The sequence below is a fragment of the Colossoma macropomum genome, unplaced genomic scaffold, assembly GCF_904425465.1.
Source record: "Colossoma macropomum unplaced genomic scaffold, Colossoma_macropomum, whole genome shotgun sequence".
Classification (NCBI taxonomy): domain Eukaryota; kingdom Metazoa; phylum Chordata; class Actinopteri; order Characiformes; family Serrasalmidae; genus Colossoma; species Colossoma macropomum.
This window is the reverse complement of record NW_023494805.1, coordinates 13,000,147-13,027,714: the sequence shown is the minus strand read 5'-3', so window position 1 is coordinate 13,027,714 and position 27,568 is coordinate 13,000,147. Positions and strand designations below refer to the sequence as shown.

The 27,568-nt window shown below is 37.8% G+C and overlaps 2 protein-coding genes across 2 annotated transcripts in view; one reads left to right on the top strand and one right to left on the bottom strand.

Annotated features, from left to right (window-relative positions):
• The window catches only part of kirrel1a (kirre like nephrin family adhesion molecule 1a), a 51,217-nt gene extending 41,455 nt beyond the window's left edge, over positions 1-9,762 (top strand). The window contains exons 12-15 of the mRNA XM_036596505.1: positions 1,374-1,481; positions 1,780-1,907; positions 4,781-4,855; positions 5,794-9,762. Of these exons, the coding sequence (XP_036452398.1) occupies positions 1,374-1,481; positions 1,780-1,907; positions 4,781-4,855; positions 5,794-6,411 (929 nt within the window). The 3' untranslated portion in view covers positions 6,412-9,762. The remainder of the gene's footprint in view (positions 1-1,373; positions 1,482-1,779; positions 1,908-4,780; positions 4,856-5,793) is intronic.
• Positions 9,763-13,955: 4,193 nt separating this feature from the next.
• ndufs2 (NADH:ubiquinone oxidoreductase core subunit S2) lies at positions 13,956-22,673 on the bottom strand. Its single transcript, XM_036597377.1, has 14 exons — positions 22,508-22,673; positions 21,617-21,720; positions 21,243-21,433; positions 20,814-20,934; positions 20,493-20,605; positions 18,437-18,511; positions 18,246-18,323; positions 17,947-18,032; positions 17,567-17,686; positions 17,250-17,379; positions 15,990-16,085; positions 15,636-15,719; positions 14,682-14,739; positions 13,956-14,121 (listed from the first exon to the last, which is right to left on the bottom strand). The coding sequence occupies exons 1-14, from the start codon at positions 22,609-22,611 to the stop codon at positions 14,084-14,086; spliced, it is 1,398 nt and encodes a 465-aa protein (XP_036453270.1). The 5' UTR covers positions 22,612-22,673; the 3' UTR covers positions 13,956-14,083.
• Between the last annotated feature and the right edge of the window lie 4,895 nt (positions 22,674-27,568).

The following is a 27,568-nucleotide window of genomic DNA, read 5'->3' as shown; positions in this document are numbered from 1 at the left end:
AATATAAACAAAAACGCAGACTTACTCTGCTCTGCTTTAAGCTTTAGCTATAGCTGCTTGTCTTCCATCTCTGCCAGAAAACATTTCCTCAGAAGTAAATCAGTTTCTTGTAAAATGTCTTTCAGCTTTCAGCTGTTTTACGAGGCTGAAGTTGCTTCTCATTCGCCAGCTTCTTGCTGAACTTTCCCGTTCCACCTTAAATTCTGACTGAGGCGCCAAAGCTAAATGCGGCACCCTTTAAGGTGGAACGGGAAAATTAGAAAGAGAAGCGACTTCATCTTCGCAACTTCTTAGTGTTTCACAGTCTCTTGTTGCAGATTTAACGTATCAGGAAACCAACTGCGCTGCTTATAAATGCGAATAAGTCCATTCATCTCCAAACGTTCGTCTGTCTTTCTCTTTTCCTTTTTCGTTTGCTACTAGCCAGGCAAAACCTCGTAGCTAGGTGACCTGCATGCCAATTCTCAGTCGTTGAGAAATCAGGGCTTTCGCGCTATGTTGCACACGTCCCGTCTTGAAGATATTTTACTGACACAGCGACCCTCCCCCCACAAGACCAAAACCGAAGTTATAAAATCACTAAAGAAAACGGGTAGAATAGCTGTAACATGTGCTGCGTGGTCATCCATTACCACTGAATCTTATTTCACCGTAACTGCGCATTTTATCACAGATGAGTAGCAGGAGCTTCTCCAAACAAGAGCAGTGAATGAGAGCCTTCTAGTTCACTTGCCACATCACTTCCATTTGATTTATTAATAAAAGATATTGGACATAAATGCATTATGGATCATTACAAATACTTAGCTTTCGCAGCCCTCTGAATCGTAATCGAATCGAATCGTGAGGTGCCTAGAGATTCCCACCCCTAATATGTAATAAGAATTTTCTTAATATAACCCTAAACCTGACCCTCATGTTAACCTCAGTAACCAGTATGAAATGGCTTTGCCCTCATTTGACTTTTTGTACAACAACTGAACAATTTGTTAATCCTGACATTGTGGGACATAAAGACATGGCATATTGACATGGTTTCCAAGGCCTTTGCTAAAAGTGCGCTGAGCCATATGGTCCAGATGAAGAGTTTTGATCAGTGGTGACTGTTCTCAGTGACTGTTCTCAGTAAATGTTCTCAGTGACTGTTCTCAGTAAATGTTCTCAGTGACTGTTCTCAGTAAATGTTCTCGGTGAATGTTTTTCAGTCAGAGGCAAAACGGTAAAATTACAGAAAGGACATATTAATATCACTTTTAGGAGACTTGTTTACTTGTTTGTTTATAATCAGTTCCTATAAATTAGCAGTATGTTTCAGAGCATACAGCTGCTGGACATTTTGCTGATGTTTTGACCTGATCCTTTCTCATACACAGAAATAGTCCCAGTTGGTATCATTGCTGGTGGCACTGTAGGCTGTTCCATTCTGCTATTGCTCTGCCTGTTGGCATTAGTGCTTTTCCTGTATCGTCAACGGAAAGGAAGTAAGTACCCACACGTACACGCTGAAATATTTACTACAGCTTTTACTGGCTTAATAAAATTAATATTCACTCTGCTGTCAGTTAAAGCATGTACTAAAGGGAAGAATTTTAGTGTAAACAGTGGCATAAATTCCACATCAGCCAGCACATTTTACATGTTATGACAACTTGGCACATAACCAAAGTGATGTGAACCCTCATCACAAATCATAATATTGATTTTGCACAAAAAGCTTATGAGCAGTGTTAAAAAATGATAGGAATAATAAATGCGTTTGTGTTTCTTCATTGTTACCAGGTCGTCGTGGGGTCACACTCGGTAAGCCAGACATCAAGGTGGAGACAATAAATAAAGAGACCCACAGCCTAGAGGAAGACACTGGCAGCGTCTCCACGGCAACCCGCATGGTCAAGGCCATGTACTCTGTGAGTATAACACAGTGTAGAGCCACAGTGGAAAGACGGTTTGAGAGGGATAGGAATTTAGTTACAACTCCAAAAACTCATCGTGTTAGGTAAAAGAATTAGTAGCAATATTCTAACTAGATACTGTAACAGGGTGGAAACGGTTTGGGTTTCTTAGTAATCTGTCAGCTGTGGTTTATAACATTAAAGTTGAAGTAGTAGAGTAGTACACTGGTCATTTTGCACCTATGCAACATTTCATGTTAGATAACGTAACAAGCAAAACTATGGCTGGCTGGAATAATGCTTGCCCAAGTGATCTAATCGCTCAAGCATTAGTTTTGGTTGGTATTTTCTTCTCTATTTAGAAGCTTTGTCTGTTTTTAAACTACATAAATTGTTGCCTAAAATACAATGAAATTCCATAAAATAAAATTCCATTAGCAAATACCTTTAGAAGAACTGTTATTGTTAATATGTGGAAAATGGTAGAAGAAAAATTATACTTGGTTTTATCCATGCGAACCACTGGTACATCCTAGTATTTACATAACCTTTTACCTTTTAATACAGTTTTAAAATATAATTACAATATTGTATTAACGAAAATACATAAAATACATAAAAATGTTTTAATGTCAGAAATATTCTTTAAATATACTAGCAGTAAAGGTATGCAATATTTACAATAAAATAATGATTAAAAATAAAAAGCTATCCACATGATGCTCATTGTGTGTCACTGTCATACAGGACTTTGCACTTAGCACTGGAGTTGAGGATCCTGCTATAGCGCACTTAGACTTTTTCTGCTCCAGTTTTACAGTGAATCATGAAGTAAATATTTCCACTTTAAACATAACTCACAATATTATGCCGAACTGCTTGTTAAAAAAACAAGCTTTTATGTAAATTTAAGTTCAGTATGCTTCATGACTTTTACTTCATACACACAACATTTGTGACTGTAAACATGCAGAGACTGATCATTTTTTCCCTTCTCTAATCTGAGTGGGATGTAAGTTTTCACCTTTTTTAGGGATAAAAAGTCTCTGTCTGCTCCTCTTTCTGCTGTGCTTTGGCTGCTATGATTGTTTACAGCTCCGCTCAGAGGAAGGACTGTATCAAGTGTTCAGACCCACACAGTGTAGTGGGAGTTGTGAAAGCTGAGCTGATCTGTGTCTCTGGAGAAACTGCAGCTTGTCCACAATAATATTACCATGTGTTTTTAATATCAGGGTATACCAAATTACTGAATACCTGCACATGTCTACCTCGGAGTTCACCGCTTTCCACATGACCATTAACCCCCTCAAATTCTCAGGCTTCTTACATACTAAGGCTTACTATTCAGTAACTACAGGGACTACAAGGCAAACTGACTGAGCTATTCTTAGGTTATAGAAGTGTGTATTAAAACTATGGGCTCTGACCATTTAAGGAGTTAAAGCTAAAAGAGTAAAGATGCCTCAGAAAGAAATCACATGTGGGAGGACTAAAATTATCACACAGCTTTAACAGGAAATACTTCTAAAAAGGAAATTTTGTGCAGACATTGAAAAAGAAAGTAAAACAAATCCCATAGGAGTAACAAACACACAAATTAGGGTTAATTACAGAAGTAAACATTATCGAGTGATTTTGAGTGTTCAGATATTCATTCGGAAACACCAGCGAGTACTGTAAAATGCTTTTCGGGGCAGACCTAAATAATATCCCATATTCTTGCTCTAATAGGTCTTTAGATAATGTGCAGATCTCCACTATGATTTTTTATAATGTTGCATAAGCTAGAGAAGCTAGAGGAGTCCACATAGAGAATCTAGAGGACAGAGGGCAACCTTGTGTGGATACTAGAAGACATTTACAGAACAAAAAGGAATACAACTGTCAGAGTCCCTTGTGCAGCCTGTGTAATTTGTGTATGGGTCAGCTATGCTAATAATAGGCTAAGATGCTGGCATGCAGTCTCCAATGCAGCATTTGTTTTTCAGATTTAAATTGTTCCTCGGTTGATTTCAGGAGCACATTTTTGTTGCAGTGCTGTTACTGGAGAAAGAAAAGATTTATTAGGCCCTAGTTTAAGCCACTTTAGGGTTCTTTGGTTTTTCCTTGACCTTTATGGGGTGACGTAGAATCCTTTCATAGCAGTTCTGCAAAAAACATCTCAGAACTGTAGTCCAGTGGGAACCTGAGTGTCGCACCATATTTCATCACACGAGTGCAGTGGCAGAGTACCTCAGAAAGCCAAGGATATTTCAACCCGCGGGAATTATTATTAATTCTTACATCTTTAATGTACCATGAAGGGATTAGAGTTGTTGACTTTCTAGTTATGGAGATCTTAGCTCTTACCACAGCTTCAAAAACAAGCAAAAAAAGCTTTGCATATTAAAAATAACTGTATGCAGACGCCCTCCGGACACAATCCTTAAAGAGTGCTACAATCCTATGCTTGTAATTCATAAGTTCAAATGTACACTAAATGTGTCTTGCTAGAATGTTGTTTGTAACAATGATTACAATGATTTTTTAACACTAACTACAGATGCCATAAACCCTCTGTTTCTAATGCTGCTCATGAACTTCAGCCATTGAACACAGCTTTTCTTAACCATTTAACAGAACATCCTCAACCCCTCCTGATCACTAAGCTGCAGTCAAAATGTAGTTTTACTCCCTGTATTTCATTTACAATACTCCATGTGAAGCTGAATTTAATCCTCTCTTCTTTCTCAACCTCCCTCTCCTCCTTTTTTTATCTTCGTCCTTCTCTTTCTCTTAACCTATTGGTTTTCCTCCCCTTTGCGTTGCTTCTCTCCCCCCCCTTGGTTGGTTTCTTGTCGTTTATGGTTTAGTTTTTGCCCTCTGTGACCCTCTCTCCCTCCTCCCAGCCCTTTAAAGATGACGATCTCAAGCAGGAGCTGCGCAGTGACACTCTGGACACACGCCAGGACTATGAGCTCAAGGTGAGTGACATCATTCATATATACACCCACACACATACACATGTACACACACAGGCAAAGAGTCAGTGCTGTTTGTCCGATGGCACTGCATCTGTGAGAACATACATATTACATAGGTCATTTTTGGGACATATTCAATTTATAATACATAGTAATGATTCTGCATTTACATAATTAATTACATACGCTACTACATATAATACTGCTCACAAGTTTGGAATTGCTGTTCCAAAGTTTGGAATCAGTGTTTTCAATAACATAGAAACAATCTGAATGCTGATAAGTGTATAAAATTATTTTTAAATATCAGTCCAGTACAACTTCACATATTTTAGATAATAAGCAGGACACTGTAGGAAGCTGTAAATAAAAATGAAGAAACATTAAATGCGTCCAGAATAATGAAGAGAGATGGAGAAGATTCTAAAATGAGTAAGAAAGCTTTGTAGCATTGAGAATTCAAGTTTAATAAAACTCAATACATTGTGTTTCAAATCTAAAGGCAGATATTATTTTTATTCACTTCTTCACAGAATTCTTGAAATATTAAATAAAACATCTAAAACTCCCTTATGGTGAATAGTCTGTAATATTCGCATCCACATTGTATGAACTGTTAATACAGTCAGTGATTTCTCTTCAGTAGTTACATTAGTGAATTACATTTGTTTGATGTACATTCAGTATTAACAGGTTAGAGTTGAGTATATATTAAGTATTTATTATTTGTTTGCTGACAAAAAAATCACAAAAATGTGCATTTCTTTACACAAGTAGACAAGCCAATAGTTTTTTTTTTTTATTAAATTCAAATCATAATAAAATATCCACCCAAGCACAAATGTGGTATTGATTGAAACAACAGGATTTCTCTGCTTCATTGAGCTGCAGTTGCTGTTATTTTTTTGCACATGTATGTTTTTTCTCGCTTTGTACAGGACCCAACAAACGGCTATTACAATGTGCGAGCCTCCACCCACGATGAAGGCCGCCCTGCCTCGCGTTCCATGCACTATTCTGAGTATCGTTCCTCCAACCAGCCAGGCGGCGCTGCAGCGGTCAGTGCTAGCTCGGGCGCTCCCGGAGCCACGGCAGGTCCCGGAACTCCCAGCAGTTTGGCGCCCGGGTCACGAGCCGGCTGCTACGACCCTCGACCTCCGTCCAGACTCTCGCACAACAGCTACGCCCAGTTCAACACCTTCAGCCGGCCTGGCCAGTCACAGCAGCCTCCGCCCAGCTCCGGCCCGCAGACGGGCGATTTCCCGCCTGACTGCAGCCTGCTGGACTCCACCCCTCAGCTGGCATACGACAACTACAGCTACCACTCACACTACTCTACATATCGCATGGGCTTTGCTCCCCCCAGCCTGGCTCCTTTAGAAGGTGGTCCGGCGTACGAAATGTACAGTGTGGGGCCGAGTGTAGGAGCCGGAGGCACTACTGGAACGCCAGAGACTGGACTGGGAAAGTACGGCAGTTCCACTCGTTTTTCCTACACCTCCCAGCATTCCGATTACTCCCACCGACACACACAGAGGATGCAGACACACGTGTGAGCAACAAGCGCCAGTGTACTCATCACTTCTGTCTACATACATTTAGCAACATGCACATACACTTAAATAGGAGGAGGTTCTGATAGAAGGGAAGAAAGATGGACAAAAAGAACCAGTTCAGAAAGAACAGAGGCCAAGAGATGAGAGAGTAGGTGGAGATGACAAGAGGGGGAATTCTCTTTCTGTCTTTTCTTTGCTTGTTTCTCAGCTCAAGAAGCTGACAGCGAAAGTCACAATCAGGATGAAAACAGCGTAGCACCAGTGAAAGATCTAAAAATCTTCATGATGCTGAGAATAGCTCAGTCTGTGAATTAGCAGGGCCGCAGAATGGATCTTGAGCAATGAAGGAAGCCTCTGTGTTTGTCAGTGAGACAAAATACTTAGCTGGGGTGGTCATGGAAGACTTTTTGTATGGCTTTTTGGTGAATGGCTTCTTCAACTTGTCTCCGCACCTTTACCGCGCTAACCTGAAAGAAGAAATGGTCGGAAAGCAATATGGCAGAGGTTGCACCTGGTGCAGTGGTAATTCCTAAAGCATTCTAGTGGGCGTTGATATGTTTCCTTCATAAAGGGGGGTTCCACTGATTTGTCTGCGTAATTCTGTCATTTAGTTGTACACAAAGTCATTCCGAGTGGTTTGATATGAAATGGTACATAGTAGAGAAACTTAGCAGCTCAGGTTTCTTTACAGTGGTGGTGATGGGAACCAGAGCGTAGAGTCTATTTTAGAGCCATTTTATTTACCATCCAAAACAACCTAGCTTTCTGTAATGTAGGCATTCAGACGTCTGGTTCCTATCATGAAGGTTGTGAAAAATCCTCTGTAAGGTTTTAGGAACAGTACGTTTCACAGCAAACCACACTGAATGACTTTGTTTACATGTTAATAATTGAATTCTGGAGATTTTCTTGGAAAAAATGGTGGAATTCCTCTTTAAATTCTTCACATCCAGCACTGAGCAAAGGCTGCCAAATTAGCAAACAAAGAGCACAACTCTATCACAATAGACTTGGTTACCAAAGCATGTTATTATTTGGAAACCTGGTGATGAATTTTTCATACTCTTAACTGCTTTACCTGTTAAATAATATCTAACCAGCTGTCCAGCTTGCTAAGCTACCTCATTCAGTAGGCTATTAGCCTTATCGTTCAGCGGCTAATGTAGACACAATCAATATGCGGTACAGTTACCTTGTATTATTGTATAGCTCAGTTGTCTCTGGCAGGATGGTGTATAATTCCTATTAATCAAGTTACAGTCTGGATGGACTAATTAGAGCACTTTTTTCCATTTCTAACAAAAAATAGCAACTTAGCATCCAGCGGTTAAGGAGACCAGTTCAGGAAGCCATCAGACATGGCCACTGACAGCCATTTTTCTCTCTTTTTTTATTGCTATGGAGCATACCATTGGGTCAGAACCTCAGTTGGTGGAGTATACACTATAACGGGATGGGGGGACATCATAGTAGACCATATATATTTTTTCATAGTGTTTTTACATGGTGATTGGTTAATCTTAGAGCACATACAGTATATTTGCATATATATATATGTCTGAATTCCCCACTCTTTTTCCATGGTGCTTTTGTAGTGGGGTCATTGTTTGCACTGCATTCCAGTATTCTGTCATAGATTACTCTTATAATCTACCTGTAATCTCTCATTTGCACACGTAGGCTAGAGTGTTTTGAATATTCCCAAAATACAGAATTATTTTTCCTCATATTTCTGTAAGGAATTGTGGACCAAAGGTTCATCGTTAGAGTATCAGTCTTTATTTGGGTGATATTCACCTCAACAAACAAGGAAATATGCAGATTTGTTTGTTTTTGTTGACTCTGGACTCAATAATGATGAGAATGGCGAAAAGGTCTCTTGAAGGGTAGAGGATTGCAAAGGTCTTAAACCTTATGATCCAGCCTTAGGTACACATACTGATCTGAGATCAGGCTGCTATGCCATCACGTTAGTACACACGAGATCATAAAGAACAAAGGCGAACTGAGATTCAGTCAGTTGCTGGTTCCTGGGCTCATGGCCCAGAGAACGGAATGTTCATATTCACACATATATATATATATATGTGTATATATATATATATATATATATATATATATATATATATATATATATATATATATATATCATGATATGAAGTTTATCAATATCTAATAGATTGGAGACTCTTCTGCACACGTTTTCACAAAGACACACCTGCTATATGTGCCAACACAGACATCTACGTTGGTGGAAGCATTTGTGACCAATAAGAAAATAAACAGAAAATTGGATACGAAATGCTTCTGACAGACGTTGAAGGAAACGATTATGATGATGATGATGGTGGTGGTGAAGATGAAGACAATCCATCTCAAATGGTTCTCCATCAAGGAGCAATGAGGTACTGTCTACCGCTAGTTTTTCGTCTTTGTCTGAGTTTCAATACCTTTGAAGTGAAGGAGTCTTGTAAATACTTTCCCATGTGTAACTCCTATTTCAAGTATTATTTTACATCATCCAATGTGATGCACTCTTTAAATGCAGTATTGTTACATTTCAATGGCGCGAGGGAAAAAATTGGCAGAAGGACTGTGTGTTGGCAACTGAATTTTATGACCCGAGGATAATGAACTGCGTTCAACTTGGCTGAAGTCCAGCCTGGTGCCAAAGAGCATTGAGAAGAACAAGATGCTCATCATTATCAGAAAACACCTTTATACCTGCCTGAGCTGCCAATCAGTTGGTCTTAATGGTACATTCGGTTACTTTGAGTGATTGACAGAAGGAGACACGTCCAGGAGACGTGACCTTACCTACTGGACGGGACATGCACTTCCGCCCAACACCCTCCTTGAAGGACAGAAGCTCCATCAAGAGGAAAAGAGGGAAATATGAAGGTGTATGTTGGTTAAAAAACAGAGTGGCCTTAGGAAAAACATGACTTTTATAATCCCTCACTTTATAAGCCAGTTTGAGGCCAGAGGTGTACAATGACAGTTTCAATGATGGTATGAGAAGTGTGTATGCGTGTGTGTGCGCGAGTGCGTGCGTGTCTCTCTTTGTGTATGAATATCTTTATGTAATCATTTACTTCCCTCAAGTTCCTGCTCCAATACTTTTATTCTCCTGGTAGGACTGTATCCTGTATAATTGTGTCTTAGAAAACAAGCGTTGACCTTACTGTACTGTTCTTCGTAGCTGAAAACGTTCCACAGATGTACAACAGAAGTTATTGAAAAATTTTCATTTTTTTATTTCATTTTCATTTTTTTCAATATTTTTAAAAAAATGTTATGTAATTATTTTTTCACAGTATATCAGAAATAAAAGCACTGTTTTTATAAGAATGGATGCTGTGGGAGTAATTTTAAATGCCAGTTTTGGCTTCATCTTCATAACTGTTATTGGGTCATAAAATATTGTGTGCACCAGTATAGACTTCTTTCCTGGCTGTGGTTTGTCAGATCTAGCCATTTTCAGTTCCTGTTTTCTAAGGCTTTTTGCTTTCAGTCTTGCTTAACGCATGTTCATTGGGGTTTGGGTTGGGTGACTGACTTGAACAGGCAAGCAGTTTATACTTTTTGCCACTGAAGAACTCCATAGTTGCCCTCCTGCTACTAGGTGGAGCCCGCCCACTACGTTTTGAGGCATTTGGTTGCATTTAAGCAGTTCTAATGCCTCTGTTCATCTCAAGTGAGTCATTTCCTCCAGCAGCCATACATGCTCACGCCACCATGTCTCACATATAGATATGCTCTGTTTACCAGTTTGTTTATCCACGGTGCATCTTTAATGAATCTGAAAAAAGCTAATGAATTCATATAAAGGTAGAGAGTTTACGATCATTGTTTACTTTGGTGGACTTAATTGTAACACCATGTTAAGTCTAACACTACCATGTGGAGACTAAACTTAAGCCTGGGTAGCTCTTGCTGTGAGTTGCTTATACGAGTTGTTGTCTACGGCCACCAAGAGGACGACTGAATTAATATAGGTGTGAAATCTGTAACTTATATGCACAATTCAGTAATCACTTACATTTATGATGAAAAAAAGTTACTTTTATGGTATAAAAGCAGTTTTCAGGGTGAATCTGGAGATAGATCTGTCCGATAGCTGTCAGAATTCATATAACATGTTGCTCTTTGAATACTAGACGATGACCAGAAGCATGTTATATTTAAACCTGTTTAAGCATATTTAAAAAATCTGTTAGTTTACCCCACATTAGGTTGTCCCCCACTCTCCCCTATGTTTTAGCAGACTGTAACTTGGCATTTCTGCCCTGGAAGGTTACTCTGTGGTTTACATCTTGTGGTGAGTCCTCTGAGCTCATGCTATTGTAATCTCTTTATGGTAGCCTATGATACATCCATTCCTGTAGCCTGAGGAATTTTCTTAATCTGTTCCATCTGTTTTCATAACTAAACACATTCTTCATCATTCAGTGCTGTGGTCTTTCACGTCATTTAAGTGGTTGCTGTGCTCTCCACTGGATTCTTTCTTCTTAACAAAGGACCTAATAATTCTGACATACCTAATATTTCGGTTGTGCCTCTAATTACTTTATTTTTCCATCATTATAGCCTGGGGTTGACTTTTATTTGTTCATCTTGTAGATGGACAACAGCAGATACTCCAGATCCAAACATCACATCTAGAATTGACTCTAGCCCTTCTGTTACCTCTCTTGTGTATGAACTACTGGCGCAGAGACACACAGCTGGCCATGAAATGACTGAGCAGCCAATTGTATAAAAAGGAGCTGTGATGCCTATATGGTTCACCCAGTACAGATATAAATAGCTTCAGGCTAAAGCTGACTCTCTGCATTTTCACCTCATAGTCAGTAATCACAATCGGTTTAATTTACATCCAGTATGCCAAAACAACAAAAACTCAGCATTCAGTCACTTATGGGCTGCACTATTGAATTTGGTTCCAGTGAAAGATACACTGTATTTTACAATGACCCCAATCATAATGTAATACTATATGCGACTGTCAGTATGTTCAAACAGTCAAGACTATCAAACACATTGCAAGATAAATGATAAACTTCCAATTTCTAGGATTTGAAGTCATAAGTGATAAGTATCTTGGTGGGGGTAAAAATGGGACTGATTTTGATTTAAACTAAAAAGGAGACGCATGCAAATTATGTCAAAAATAGGCAATATATATGGGAAGAATTTACTCAATGACAAATTACAATCAATTATATCAAATACTGGATATGTATTCAGTCACTTTGAATAATCTGAAACGAAAGGAGTTCATTAATAAAATAATAAAATAAGAAAAATTGAAGAATAAATAGTGATTGGTATGAATGGAAAATATTCTCACTTCAGGAATCAGTTAATGAATACATATGTCTTGTTAGATGGGAAATATTACCAGGACCTGACTTGTAACTCACTCACTCACAGTTAGCAGGTTGTAGATTCTTCACAAGGGGGTGCTATTGGCACTCAAATAGCTTTTGGTGCTTTGCATCAATGACACTTTGTCTTTGTTTTATTGAGCTGAGGAATATTGAGTTATTTCAAGAATGTACAGGCAGGGTTTTAGCTAATCATGCCAAGAAAATGTAAATAATAAAGTAATTTTCCTTAGAAATCTACACCACTTCAATAGCACTAAATAATAGTAATAATATTGTGAAAATAACATTTGTTTTTTGAGTGTGGAAAAGAAGAAATTACTGCAGGCAAATAGGAATAAAATATGATAGAACTGGTCAGCATGAAGTATTAGTATAGTGTCATTAGTGCAGCCTTCAATTATAGCATATCAGATTAAAGAAACACCATAAAGAACTGTAAGAATGCAGCATTAGAGTTCTAGTATATCTTTAAATAGAAACATAGAACATCACCTTAAATACTGGATTTCGTATTAATGGAAATGAGAAATGACGAGAGGAGATGACTGAGGAAGATGTCATTTTAGGGGTCTCAAATATGAAACAATTCTTATATTTATTGTGTATCTTTTATACACAATTACTAAATAAAATATAACTTGTGCTACTTTAATACAGTATGATTTTGATTATGTGTATTTGATGCAAATTGTGACAATAATGTGCAAAGCTACATTGTTTGACTTAGTAAGTCACAGAAGCTTCCATTCGTGAATATCTGACAGACGGTAAACGGTCCCTCAGATGGTCAGGGTGGCCAGTTTTGTTTGCGCAAATGCTGCTTTCTAGTGGTAAAGACATAACATTGCATCTATATTCCTGCCCTTAAAATTACTAAAGCAGTATTTCCCCCCCACCACATATGATTCATCCTACATATATTTGCCTGTGCAGGCACAGACACACACACAAACCAAATCTACTGCACTTCCTTAGTCAGCAGCAGTTCAACTGAGACAGCAGTACTGAGAGCAGTAGTATATTAAACACTTCCAGCTGTACTTGATTTGGCCTGCACACGTGTCAGACCACCCAGGAGGTCACAGGAAGTGACTCAGGCAGTGTGTTGGAGAAAAAGGTGTTTTGCCAGGACAGTTGGAGGTGGAAGACTTAGTGAGAGACAGAGTAGCTATATTTACACGTGTTAATATTCCACTCTTCTGATACAGTGCTATTGGGAGCAGAATTAGGGCACATCACTCAACAAAATGATAATTGTTCTATTATATTAGTTTTGTGATTTAAAAAAGACTGCAGGATTCAATACACTTAACCCCAGTGACTCATCAGGTTTTTCAATCCACTAAACAGCAACATGTGAATCTAGTTATTGGCCTCAGAACCTATGGCACCAGAACTTACTCGGAGTAAGGTTCATAGACAGGATGTTTTGGTTGAACTACAGAATAACTAGCATAAAACTACTTGATTAACTGATTAACACAGCAGCCCCAAAAACTATTTGGAAATTTGGGCCATACTTCACAGGGACACACTCAGTGTCGCTGATGCAAGAAGGACCAAAAGCTACTAGAGTGCTAATGGTGCCCCCTTGTGTAGAATTTGCAGTTTGCTAAATGTGATGTGCGTCCAGCTCCATGAAGTGCTACACGACTAAAAACATTAAGTTCATTGCGTTGGGAAACAAAATATTCAACCAAGTGGCCTTCATTAAACGGACCATTCCAAGCCTGTAATTTTCTCTTGGGCAAAGTATTCTTTTAAGAGGTGGCTGGAGCATTTCAGACTTTGGCATTTCTATCTCTGTACCTTACAGTACTCTTACTGCAGTCTGGTTTTGCAGACTGTAAAAGCAGAGGCTCTGTGAATGTGGCTATTTTTCATGTCAAACTAGCAACAAACAAGCCAGAGGCTTAAGAAACTATAAATAAAACCTACTAACTTAATGACAAACCATAAGCAATTATAATTATCCTTCAAATAAGCATGAATTCTACAAATTGTGACTCAGTAAGTAAAGAAAATCCCTCCTAAATTATTCAGGCATTTATATAATTAAAATCAGGGGCTAATTAATGTACTATTACATTATGACCCTATATTTCACAGCTTTATGATGAAAATCATAAGAAAAAAAAACAATACTGAGCATCACAGACTTAAAATATTTATTGAGTTTAATAAGCGTTTGTACATGAAGAGGCTTGATTGAATGATCACCAGAGTGAATCCAAAGGACAGAACTAAACAGGTGTACACAAATCGGCCATTACAGTTCTTTAACGGTCCACCTCACCAAACACAATGTCCTGAGTGCCTGCAAGGAGAGCAGACATTCTGATGTAAGACAACGTTTAATTATATAAGTTTTTTAAAACAGAATTAGCAGTAGTTTCTAATGTTTATATTGTGTGGATGATAAATGTTAGTCTGGGTTCTAGCCAGATAGCCTGCCAAGTCCTAGTCAGAGCCTTCAACATGACTCTGCTCCCGACCCAACAGTCTAAAACTATTCCCTTCAAACTGTTAGTGCGCAACACAAAAATGACAAGGATTACAGTGGTGGGTGCTGACTGGATACCCTCTCTTAGGGATTAAGCTGTCTGAATATATTTGAATCATTAGTCACTTAGTACCCTCACTGCACAAACAAACCTTATGCAACACAAGCTTAGTGTTGAAATGCCTATGAATCTAAATAATATTAAATATAAGAATTACATTTAAAATATTAAATATAGTAATACTACTACTACTACTACTAAAAATAATAATAATAATAATAATTACAACAACAACAACAACAACAACAACAACTATAATATTAATAATACTACTACTAATATAAATATTAATAGCAATAATAACATCTCTTACCAATAATGGCCACAACATCAGCAAGCATGTGTCCTTGAGACATTTTATCCAAACCAGCCTATGAGAAAACACAATGCATTATATGAAAATGCATATACAGAAATACAGTTTATATTTTTTAGCCTATACTAGGACATCAGCACATACTGAGACATACTGGACATCAAATGTTGTGGCTTCCAAGGTGGTTTGACTTTTGTTGAAAGGACAAAATGGCTCTTCTTAACATTTGGGTTGTGACTCCTGACCTAACCTAGCTTTTAATACAGAGGGTGCCGGTCGGATTTCTCACTCATCCACTTGTATTTTTGTTATGTGCTGCCACAGACTGTCCGGGCGCTGCACTTCCGTACTTCCAGGTCCCACCTTTTGTGTTCCATCAACATTACGTTATAAATTAAATATTTAGAAAATTCCGAATCGTCCACGTCGTGATGCATCTAAGAATCGATTTTTCCCCCGCACCCCTATTGCAAGTAGTAAAATGATATATAAAAAAAAATATATAAAAAAAAAATGTAAGGTTTCTTAAAAGGCATGTAAAGCTAAATTCCAAAGCGCCTCTAGAATAAGGATGGAACCAGCTATTTTTTGATTTATTAAGCAAGCATTAAAGAATTTAATTAAATCAGTTAATTTAAAAAAAAAAAAGCATGTACGTTGAAGACCATACAGATTGCTGCTGCATAGGACCTTGCTTGTATGTATGTTTCACTGTTGATCTGATACTCAAACTGTTTAAATGTGTCTGTGCTGACCAGTGCAGGAAAGCGAAGGGAACAAAGAGCATCTTTAATCAATATTTCTCATTTTTATCACCACTCAAATTATTTGTTAAGTGTTGCATTTTGACACTTCATTGTATAGTTCTTTTATCTTCTGCTTTTTTGGGCAATATTTTAGAAAATTCCACTTTTGGCCAAACATTCAGTTTCAATAACAGTGTCTTCTTACCAAATGAGCAAAGCCAGGGGCTTTGATCTTGCAGCGGTAGGGCCGGCTGGAACCATCAGAGACGAGGTACACTCCAAACTCACCCTGTGGAAAGAAAATCGTAATTTGGTGACACCAATTACATTAAAAACATGAATTTAGGGACAAATAGAACTAAGAATGTGAGGACATCAGATGGGTCAATAACAATATACCTCCATAAAAAAAAGGCAAAAATGAACTGTGTGTGAGCCCAGTATACGGGCCCTTAAGGTGTAAAAAGGGAGCCTTTGTAATTTTTCTCCCACCTAAGATGCAGTACATTTTTAAGCTTTGAAGATAAAACTTTTTTTTTTCTTGAGTATGTGAACTCACCTTTGGTGCTTCAACAGCTGTGTATGTGGATCCTGGGGGTACCTGGTAACCCTCTGTGTACAGTTTGAAATGATGGATCAGCGACTCCATTGACATCTACAGAAATACAACAAGGACGAAAACTATTTAATGTCAACGTCAGACATTTACAAAACACTGTAGTTGTGCATGTACACTGGCTTAAAAAAAAAAAAATCTCCAAATAGACCGTGAAAGTTGCTAAAAGAAAGTGTCTTATCTTGCTATATTCTGTCATTTTCCGAATGTTCTCAAGGTGTCTACAGGCATCATCTACTTTTATATAAGACATTTTAATGCCACTTCAAATGTAATTTAAGACCAGATTTGCTGTGATAACATTCCAAAAGTACAAACACTGTTCACAGAAACATCCACATCGACAGGTCTCCATGTATGCTAGATAAACACCAGGTAACATTACAATAGCGCTTCTGCATTATTCAGTTTGTGACATGACACCAAATTGCCCACAATGAGCAAATTCATATTTAAGACAATGAAATTAGTAATGCATACTGGATCGTTATTGGCACCAATACTTATATTGGACAGATCAGGTATTGGCCAGACGTAATCCACTAAAGAAACGGGTTTTAGACAAAGTCACATAACAGAAGAGTTGCATTCTTGATAACATGATACACATCAAACTCTCCCTATGTTTCCAATAACAGGACTGAACACTCTACAAAAATCTTATACTTATGAATGATCACATTACAGGCAAACTTGTTTGTTTAAGGAGATGAAACGTGAAGGCACTATCAAAAGCTCCTCTTGAGGTGTGACATATCGCAACAGAGTAAAAGCTTTGTGCAGGCTTTTCTGATTCTGTTGTCAGCTTAATTCAGCAAATATCTAATTCAGACTTTTACATCTTAATGACTTTTATGGCGTTTGAGATAAGGTGATAGTTAAGATGTCTACATTGATCAAGAAAACTCTGTAGGCACATAATCTACAAGAATATGGTTGAATATGAAATACTTGTCCAGTGTGCCATTTCAGTGACAGATATATTAAGTTTTGGAATGAACTCTAAATTATATGAAGTGCACAGATTTTAAGATGAAGAGGAAAAAAATAATCAATACTTTGTATTGGCCAGTATCCTGGTACTGGAACTGGCAGGAAAAAAGTTGGACTGGTGCTTCCCTAAAAACAATACTTAAAATTTTAGACACATTTAACAAAGAATGCACACACACACACACACACACACACACACACACACACTACCTTCATCTCAGATCTCTTGGGTGGTGCGACTTTAGCATCATCCACCTTGATCTCTCCTTCAGGCATCTTGTTGAGACACTGGTGCATGATTCTTAAAGACTGCCTCATCTCCTCCACTCGGCACAGGTACCTGTGAGTGGCAAATATGATCATCTAGATAGTCTGATTATCCTGAGTTACACTGTTAAATTTGTATATTTGAGAGGAACATAGCTATTTGTGACCCGTTTTCAAATGTAAAGCTCAAGCAGAAATTTCAAACATTATGGCTTTTGAAAGCTTCTTTATTCCTTTTTTCATGTGTCAAAAGGGCTCACCTGTCATAGCAGTCACCGTTGCTTCCGACAGGTACATCAAACTCCACCTCATCATATTTATCATAAGGCTGAGATTTCCTCAGATCCCACTTAATACCAGAACCCCTCAGCATCACCCCACTAAAAGAAAAAAAGAGAAACAGTGTTTTTTTCCTTTTCTTCTTCAGTATTATTTTCATTACTGAGAATTATATTAATTGCTTTGGTAATAGTTGTTAATTACATTTCATGCCAATAAAGCCATTTGAATATGAATTTGAGAGACAGAGAGAGCAAGAGAGCGATGTTTACATCTATTATAATGAAATCACAAAAGCATGACTAGATAAACAAAACTATAATAGCAGAAAACCCCCACCCCCCACCAGTGTGTACAGTACCTGAAGCCATAGTTGAGTGCATCTTCTGCTCCAATAACCCCAATATCAACAGTTCTGTTCCTCCAGATGCGATTGTTGGTCAGCATCTACAAACATATAATTTATATAATTAGCAAGCTCTGCTAAAACCTTAAAAATCTACAGTGTTCATGGTTAGACAGCCCTACAAAAAGAGAACCCAAAGGAGTCAGAAAAACATTTCAGATGAAAATGTCAGCCTACTAGTGATTTTGCACAATTCATCACTTTCACAGCAACTGTCTGTAGAGCACATCAGTATTTAATACAAGTACTCATACCTCCTCCACCTCATCGATGCGTATGGAGAAGTTCTTGCACCACTCGTAAATATCATCCATAAGACCCAGGGGCATGTCCTACAACAAACACATGAAACAGTTAGGCTGGCTTTATATTATGTAGATTCAGTTTGGTGTTAGCCTGAAAACGTAATTCCCAATGCAAGACCTCCTAATTCCAGAGTGCTGACCTGATGAACTCCTCCTGGTCTGACATAAGCTGCGTGCATTCTGGCCCCGGACACGCGCTCATAGAACTCAAACATCTGCAAGAAAGATGTAAACAAACAGGAATGCACAGACGTTAGGACTGTATCCAAATCTCTCTCAAGATATCTCTGCATTCTTCATATTCCCATTAACAGGCCCAGATCACGGAAAACTGAATTTCCCTTGATTTTTATTTTACATAAAGGAGCTTGAAGTAAACAATACTAAGGTTTTAAAATGCATCACTCCTCAGTCCATATATGGAAACTAAGCTGCAAAAAACTAATTTACATATACCCATTTATCTAAACCTAGCACAGTTTAGCCCCACCCAGTCAGCCTACAGAAGTTCAGTCCTGCCCATTCATATTGAAGTAATAAGCAGTGTTTCTGCTCTTAGTGCTTGAATACAGGGCTGCCGATCAGAACAGATCTCATTTACATACATTAGTCCTAAAGGCATAGTAACAAAAAGAGCCTGTTTAATTCAAAAGGCTAAAGAGACTGAAAAATTATGTGTAAAAATGTGTTATGACCATTTTGGTTATATAAAATTACACAAATGTAAGTAGTCCTAAAAGGGGTAGGAATACAAGACAAATGTAGAATATAGCCCCTTTAACATTTAGGTCACTATATTTCAGTGCAGCGTTTCAAGTGATGGATTGAATTCTTTACCTGAGTCAAGGCTGACCTAAAATGATTTTATTGTTACACTATAGCACAGCGCTACTACATTATGATTTAAGTGATTTAGCAACAAGATTTGCGACCTAAACCAATACGAATATGTAACATCTGTAGCTTTTAGAAGTCTGACAGAAATAATTCCAGAGTTTAAAACCCACTGCATTCAAATCTCCTTAAGTAGAAGTGGTCCTGTTCCAACTGACCTCACATTAATATAATAACAAAACCTGATAACAGACAACACCACCTCCGTTTAGTGTCTGAAAAACAAGGTGTATGACATGCTGTCATATGCAAAAGTTTGGGCACCCCTGGTCAAATGACATGCTTTGTGGATTTTGTGAGTGAAATAAGTTACATATCATCTATAAAGAACACACTTCTGCACATTTTATGCACACTTACGATTAATTTGTTGAATTTAAAACTTTAAAAAAAACAAAAAAAAAAAACAATGTGGCCTGTGCAAAAGTTAAAAGTACATTTTATATTTTCCACCAATATGTCAAACTTAAAATAGAATGTGCTACAAATTGCAGAAAAAAAGCCAAATTTACATCTGTTCTCTGTAGAGAATGTATTAACTTATTTTCACTTTGAAAATAAACAAAATTTCATCTGACCGAGTGTTAAACTTTTGCATACCACTGCAAATATTTTATCTACAGTACAGAACTACAGTAAGTTACAACATTTCAGTGTCTTTTTTGCTGTCAATGCTTGTTGTGTGCCACGCTGTTGTTGTTATTGATAGAAAATGCTGTGATAATTTGGTATAATTTTAAAATAAAGTGGAATCACCTGCCATATTAATGTTTTTTTTTTATTTTTAATACAATAATACTTCATTCTTAGAATTAGAAATGAAAATTATTTACCAAAAAGTATTTTTAAAAATTGTTTAAAAAATTAAATACTACAATGTAATTATCTATTTACATTTTGATGTCAAGTTATCTGCCTTATCTCCACTTCAATTTAATTCTCAATGTTGCACAATTTTTTCAGTCATTTTACAGTCTTCTACAGCTTCGTGCCTCATCCTACCATTTCTTCATTTACAGCTTTTTAGTTTTTCACTGCAAATATTTGAAATCTGTTTTGCACAGGGTAAGATTATCAGAATCTTATACACTTGTCAAAAAAAAAATTGTTTTTATTTTATTGAACAAATCAATTCTAAACCTTTGTTTGGAATGGTTTGTTTTTGATTGATAGTGTAAATAAATGTTATTGAATTCACTTAATAAAACTACTCCAGCTAGAACAGTGCTTAGGTCTGTGCTTGCTTGCTCTTAGTGACCAAGAAATTCATCATTCATTTCCATATTCTCCACTTCTACTCACCTTCTCTCTTTCCTCAAACATCCAGAAGAAGGGGGTCATGGCTCCAATGTCCAGTGCGTGCGTGGTGATGCCCATGATGTGGTTCATAATACGGGTCAACTCTCCATACAGCACTGTGGGCATAGATAAACAGAATAAACAAGACAGAGATAAACAGCTGGTCCAGTTGTGGATTCTTTAATACAGAACAAAGAAATTAGTAACCTAAATTAAATATGAACACATGCTCCAAAAAAGGTCAACTGACTTTAAATAGAGCATCTCAGGATCAGATGAATTAATGTGTTAAGCAGATTAAGAGTGGCATTAGTTGCCTCTGACCTCTGATCCACTGGGCGCGGGGTGGAGCCTGGATGTTCAGCAGCTTTTCCACTGCCAGGGAGTAGGCCTGTTCATTACACATCATGGACACATAGTCCAGCCTGTCGAAGTACGGGAGGGCCTGCAGTCACAGAAAAACAGAGTAGTGGAGCAAGACGCTATCTTTCTCTCCATTATTTAAACATTAGAAAATCTGGACAGTCTAATCCTGAGCGCTATAACTTCATAAGGAAAAAAATCTAGTTATCTCAAATAATCACGAAAAAACTGTAAGAGATACAGTGTTTTTATCTTATTAGATACACTCCCCCAGTCCATCTATGGAAAGTGATCACCAGCGGACCACTCTTAGGGATGAACAGTTCTCAGAAGAACAAACTAATCACATTTTGGGGGGAAAAAGCCAAACAGGTGCTCTGGCAGGTGTACCTGTAGGTAGGTCTTGTACTCTATGAGCTTCTCAGTACCGCGGTGAAGCAGACCAACATGAGGGTCACACTTCCTCACAGACTCTCCACTCAGCTCCATCACCAGGCGAAGCACGCCGTGGGCAGCAGGGTGCTGTGGGCCAAAGTTTATGGTGAGGTTGGACACCTCCTTCTCCACCGGGGGGTCTTTGTCTGTGGAGAGATACAGAAGCTTTTGTTACTTTTGTTATTAAAGCTATAGCTGGCAAAACTTTGTTGAATCTCATGTCAAATTGAAGCTCCATTATTTGTGAATACAATGAATGAAAATCAGAAGCAAACATGACGAGCAAAAGAGTGAAGGAGGAAAAAGCCCAAAGGCCAATAGATACAAACCATTCCATGGTGGTGGGTTCCATTTGTCAGTGATGGCACTGGGGTACATCACTGCCCCACCATACTGCTCTGCCCACTCCACATCTGGCTGCCATTGCTTCTGCCTGCAGGGAAGACAAGTTAATTTAGTCAGTGTATCTGGAATGGCATTAGGAATTTATACACAGTATAAATGAACTGCCTTTTCATTTATTTTTACTGCTGTGTTATTTCATCAACTGGCCCGTGTGGCCAGATTCTCACTCACAAGAACACCACAAGGTTTTTAACCAAGTCTGCACAGACATATTCCTAGTATTTGTTATGCCCACATACCGACTGCTTATAGTACAAATGAGGACAAAGTAATGCTGAGTTTTAGCCTTAATTAACCAACAAAGCTCAAGTGCGGTTACAATCACTTCAGCCAGCGAAGACAAACTTTTATTTCAGATGTCAGGGTCGGGGTGAGGCAATGCTTTATAACCTATTGTTTTTATTTTCCACTCCAGTCCTCTGCAGCTATATCGTCAAACTGCACTGACGCCAAGTAACCTATATGCCGTACCGGGATTACCGACTCACAGATTTAATCAGATTAATCAATTATTCTTACGTTACAGAGAGACTGAATTAGCTAGCCGGCTTGCTAACATACGAGCTAACCGGACTGCACCATGACACTAAAATGACTAAGCTACATATGAGGACCTACAACGTTTCTACCAACACCAAAACCACTATATGTTTCCTCCAAACATCGCAGAGGTGACATTAAGCCTGACCAGCGGTGTGGCGATAAAGCTGCTGTCCTGGAGTTTTGATCTCATTACACAAACGTTCACCTCCAGATAAACAGCCTGAACGAGTGAAGCTGCTTATTTCAGACTCGAACTGCGCTATGAGATTTACCTCTTTTGAAGCAAAGCACACCCAGGAGTCAAAACACTGCTGTTTAAAATCGCTGCTGAAGGACGTCCGAGTTTGGAGAGCGACCTCAGCATAGTCGCCGCCATGTTTGCTGGCCGGGCTGAGTGGCACGGTGTGTTTTTCTTTCTGCAGTTTAATCTCGACCTGCTGCTACTGCCACCAAGCGGAGCGGGAGATGCGCTTCTGCCTCTCACCACCAGGGGTCAGCAGAGACAGGGGGGAAATCACATACATTTAAACCAACAATCAAACCAACCAGACTACTGACCCATTCATGATGGGGAGAAAATGGCACAGAATGAGTTCTGAATATATTAAAGTATTGAAATTGTGTAGTTAGGTGCAGCAATATAAACTTTCTTTACTTGAAGTTACCTTTTTTTTTACATTGCTAATAAATGTATCTCGTCATATTCATTATATCATACCATTTAAAAGACATAAAGTGTACTGACTTTTGCCTGCCTCTAAATTTTTGTATTAATGATGTCGTTACATACCAGTGGATGGGAAAAAATAGTATTAACCAATAACATTGTTTTACCTCTGCTTCTCAATACGAGCACTCAGTTAGCTCAGAGGCCCTGCCTCATACCATGTTTCATTTGGAAATACGTCACAGTGCAGAAGAAAAATATGTCGTGATGTCTGATTTATATTGACTTTGAAATAATGAGAAGTGATGGATGAACATAACAGTACTCACCTGATTTCTTTTTATCTTACTTTGTGACAAAGTGATAAAAACGCACCGTGTCATATTAGTATTAGTTAATTATTGGACTACTAAAAATTTCCTGGCTACACTTTGATAATGTAAATGCTGACAGTCTATCTTTTGAGATTTGGTTTATTAGGTCTATTTCTTCAGGTTGAAAGTGTCCTATTCCGTCTTACTTCTGATCTATTAGATGTTTTATTTTAATCGCTCTGTGGCATGTAAGTTTTGGTAACACATTTCTTCATCTTATATCTGGTACAAGATAAGATAATTTTACATGAGGAGCTTCTAACTGTAAGACTGGTCTGTGCAGAAGTGAATGGTAAAAAAAAGAAAAAAGAAGAACATATCAATTTCCTTAGAAGTTGAGCGGATGTGGAGATATTAAGTGGGACCCCACAAAGACCAATCACAGACATGAAGATATGAAATATGTGTTCAGATATGAATTTGAAAGAGAAATAGAAAAGTACTGGACATTTGCTTTTTATTTGAGTTTTTTTGTGTGTGTGTGTTTTACACACATATCTATTCTATTTGGCTAAGTCTATGAGAATATGCATTTACATTTACAGCATTTAGCAGACGCTCTTATCCAGAGCGACTTACAAAAAGTGCTTTGTCTATCTAGAGAAAGTATCTTTGCTGGTTACCAATAGGTTAGAGAGAAAGCCAGTCCTGAGCTCAGATACTGCTAGAAACAAAAAGTCCCTATTGATACACAGAGAAAAAGGAGTTAAACACAGTGCAGTGCAATACATTTCAATAAGTGCAGTACAGTACATTACAATGAATACTTAACTCAGCGCTCATTTAAGTGCTGTATAAAGAGATGTGTCTTCAGTCAGACACTGATGTTGGACGAGACTCACAATCGACATTCCAATTCATCCCAAAGGTGTTCAGTCAGGTTGAGGTCAGAGCTCTGTGCCACTGGAGTTCCTCCACACCAAACTAAACAAACCATGTCTTCTTAGAGCTCACTTTGTACACAGGGGCACAGACATGCTGGAACAGTTGGAAGCATAAGCATAACTGTGTAAAATGTCTTTGTATGTTGTATCATTAACATTACTTTTCAGTGGAACTAAAGGGCCGAGCACAAACCCTGAAATACAGCACAGACGATTATTCCTCCTCCACCAAATTTTACTGTTGGAATCATGCATTGCAGTAGATAGTGTTCTAATCCGGTTTTGTCTATCAGACTGCCAGACAGTGAAGTGTGATTCATCACTCCAGAGAACATGTTTCTACACTCCAGGAGCGGTGATCTTAGGCTTTTGTGCAGCTGCTCGGCCATGAAAGCCCATTTCATGAAGCTCCTGACGCACAGTTATTGTGCCGATGTTGCTTCCAGGGGCAGTTTGGAACTCTGTAGTGAGCAGTGCAACAGAGGATAGGTGATTTTTTATTTTTTTTGCACTGTGTGCTTTAGCTCTCGGTGGCCCCACTCTGTGAGTTTGTGTCGTCTGCCGTTTTATAGCTGAGCTGTTTTTGCTCCTGAATGCTTCCAGTTCACAATAAACCACTTACAGTTGACTGGGGTAGATCTAGCAGAATTCCCACAACATTTTTTTTTAAATTAAATATAAAAACAGATTAGATGTGACACAAAAGTCCACTAGTACAGTACAGTACAGTCATAAACAACATTTTTTTAAATATTACTAAAAATAAACAGTGACTTTCAAAAACTGTTTTAGTAAATAATTTAGCATAGATACAGTCATCAATTAAAACACAATATTATTAATAAAAATCAACAAAGTAACTTTTCAACACTCTTCAGGTTGTAGTAGGTACCTAGAAGGATGAATGACTTACTACAGATGATACATTGAACATTAGTCATATAGCATGGATGCAGTAACACATTTAAAATTTCAAATTATTCCTGAAAAATCATAAAACTAACACTGAAAATTGTCAAGGCTTGTTCTACTTGGTCTTAAAACAAAAGTTTATTTGAAGCCACCATCTCCAGGATATTGACCACTGGCTCTTGCTTGTAGCAAACAAACTGCCCATTTTAATACTCTACACTTACAACAGTATATTGCAAACTCTGATTAATGTGTGCATAATGCACTGAAGATATGTACTGAAGATATGAAGATATTTTTTTTTCCATATTATTTGTTTTTAGATGTCTTGAAGAAAATGAAAAACTGAAATAAGCCGATAACATATTCACAGAATGCAAGGAGATGCTGCAAGAGAATGTGTTTCACACTGCTAAGAAACTGAAACTTCAGTGAAAGTTCACCAGGATAATGATCCCAAGCATTGAGAAGCAACATACAAATGGAAAACAACAACAACAACAAAAAAAGATAAATGTCAGTTGCCCAGTCAGGTCCTGACCCTAAACCCATGGAGAATCTGTGGCACTATTTCAAAAGTCTGTAGGCGTCATCAAATCGCCTCATTAATATCAGTGAGGTTTGGAAACTTGCAATACACATATTCTATTTTTCAATTAATAAACATCTGCAGACAGCTAATTAACTTTGGCTTTGAAAATTGTTGTTACAACATAAGTGAACAATACAAAAAATGTTTGGAAAGGTATGAAATATAAATGTCATCTGTAAATCAGAAAAATGTTGATATCCTTAAAGGGGGTTGAATACTTTCACAAGGCACTGAATGCCAACCACAGTTTCCCTCTCTAGCTCTCTTCACAGCAGACTGCTGAAAAAACCCTGCATTTGATGATCACTGCAGTCTGCAGTTCAGTTTATCTGTAAGGTCTGTGTTTCAACGATGAAAACAAATGTGCTCTGTGTCTTTTCTCTTTTTCCTCTCTGGATGATGCTTGGTCATGCTGGCAGGTCCTGTGGAGGTCCTGACCATTAAAAAACAGGGTAAAAGGGGGCTAACAAAGTATGCAGAGAAACAGATGGACTAGTCTGTAACTGCAGCACTACAAAGCGTACCAATAAGCTATATATATATATATATATATATATATATATATATATATATATATAAATATATATATATATATATATATATATATATATGGACAAAAGGGTATACTTACAAGGTGGGGTCCAAATGTCTGAGACCACCCATGTCAATGCTTATATTTTTATACCATTTTTTCTATTTTTTATGCATTCCTGTCTAATTTAAAACAAAGTTTTTCTTTACAGATGATATTATCAGCACAACTATTTGAGTGAAAAGTAGAATATTGGAATGCTTACATGGATTTCTGGATTTCATAGTATTTTTATTATGCCTCACTTTTGCTTTAATGACAGTGTGCACTCAAGCTGGCATGGACTCCATAGGTTTGTGCAAAAGCCTATAATGAGTACATCAAATCTACTGGAGAGTCATCTGAAAATGTGTTTCAACAGAAGGATTTTTTTTTACATCTGACCTTTCTGTACAAAGACCTTAACATGATCCATTAAAGGTCCATGAAATAGCTATGAAAAGACAAAAAGACTCCTATTTGAGAACTATAGTAATAGAAACCTTTATGTTTTTACATGCAAATGAACTGCAACTAGAAAACCTTACTCTGTCATGGAACCCTGACCATTTCTCAGTAATTGCTAAGTGGAGTGAGTCCACAGGTTTGGGTGACGACTGTAAAGTGAACTACACAGTTCAATTATTCTTAGAGGTAAGTCACCTCTCCGTTGTCTGATAAACCAAATTTGGGACTAGAGGTATTTTCCATGTTTTCCATGATGCCAGCAACACGTTCCAAAAAAGTTGGAACGGGGGCATGTTTACCACTGTGTTTCACTACCTCTACTTTTATCAACACTCTGTAAGCGTTTGGGAACTGAGGAGACCACTGAGGAGACTCTCAGTGGTCTTTTTTCCGAGTGTTTAAAAAAAAGAACTTGCCAAATATTACGAATTTCCCATATAAGTAATTCCTGAGTGTACAATCAGCTTACACTGTATGAGTGATTGAAATATTTCCCATGTTGGTAATGTTGTTTTACAGAGAGAAGATGTCACTGAAGCAGAAAAGAGTCCATCATTACTTTTGGAATATGACGCAGCCTGCAAGTACAGAACTCAAGTGCAGACCATTTTCACTCACTATTGTGGGAAAGAGACAGAGTGAGACGAGTGAACCTGTGTATTATGGCACATTCTGCATGTTTTAAAAAATAAAAGTCTGATGTTGTTTATAAACACTGTTTCTGATCTCTGTATTGATGTGGAGACTAAGAAACACAGCTTGTTTTGAATTCATAATGGTTGTGATGTCATAACCATGGACACACTGCAGTTGTAACAGGCAAGAAAAGCTTTTTTAAAGAGGTCTTTCACTGTCATTCATTTAT

What these genes read in the sequence shown, in the direction of transcription:
- ndufs2 (XM_036597377.1), bottom strand. Translation starts at nt 22,611, where the DNA reads ATGGCGGCGACTATGCTGAGGTCGCTCTCCAAACTCGGACGTCCTTCA. An exon ending in TGTGCTTTGCTTCAAAAGAG is followed by an intron (nt 21,721 to 22,507) that starts GTAAATCTCATA and finishes TCTTCCCTGCAG; the next exon opens with GCAGAAGCAATGGCAGCCAG. An exon ending in GAACCCACCACCATGGAATG is followed by an intron (nt 21,434 to 21,616) that starts GTTTGTATCTAT and finishes ATCTCTCCACAG; the next exon opens with ACAAAGACCCCCCGGTGGAG.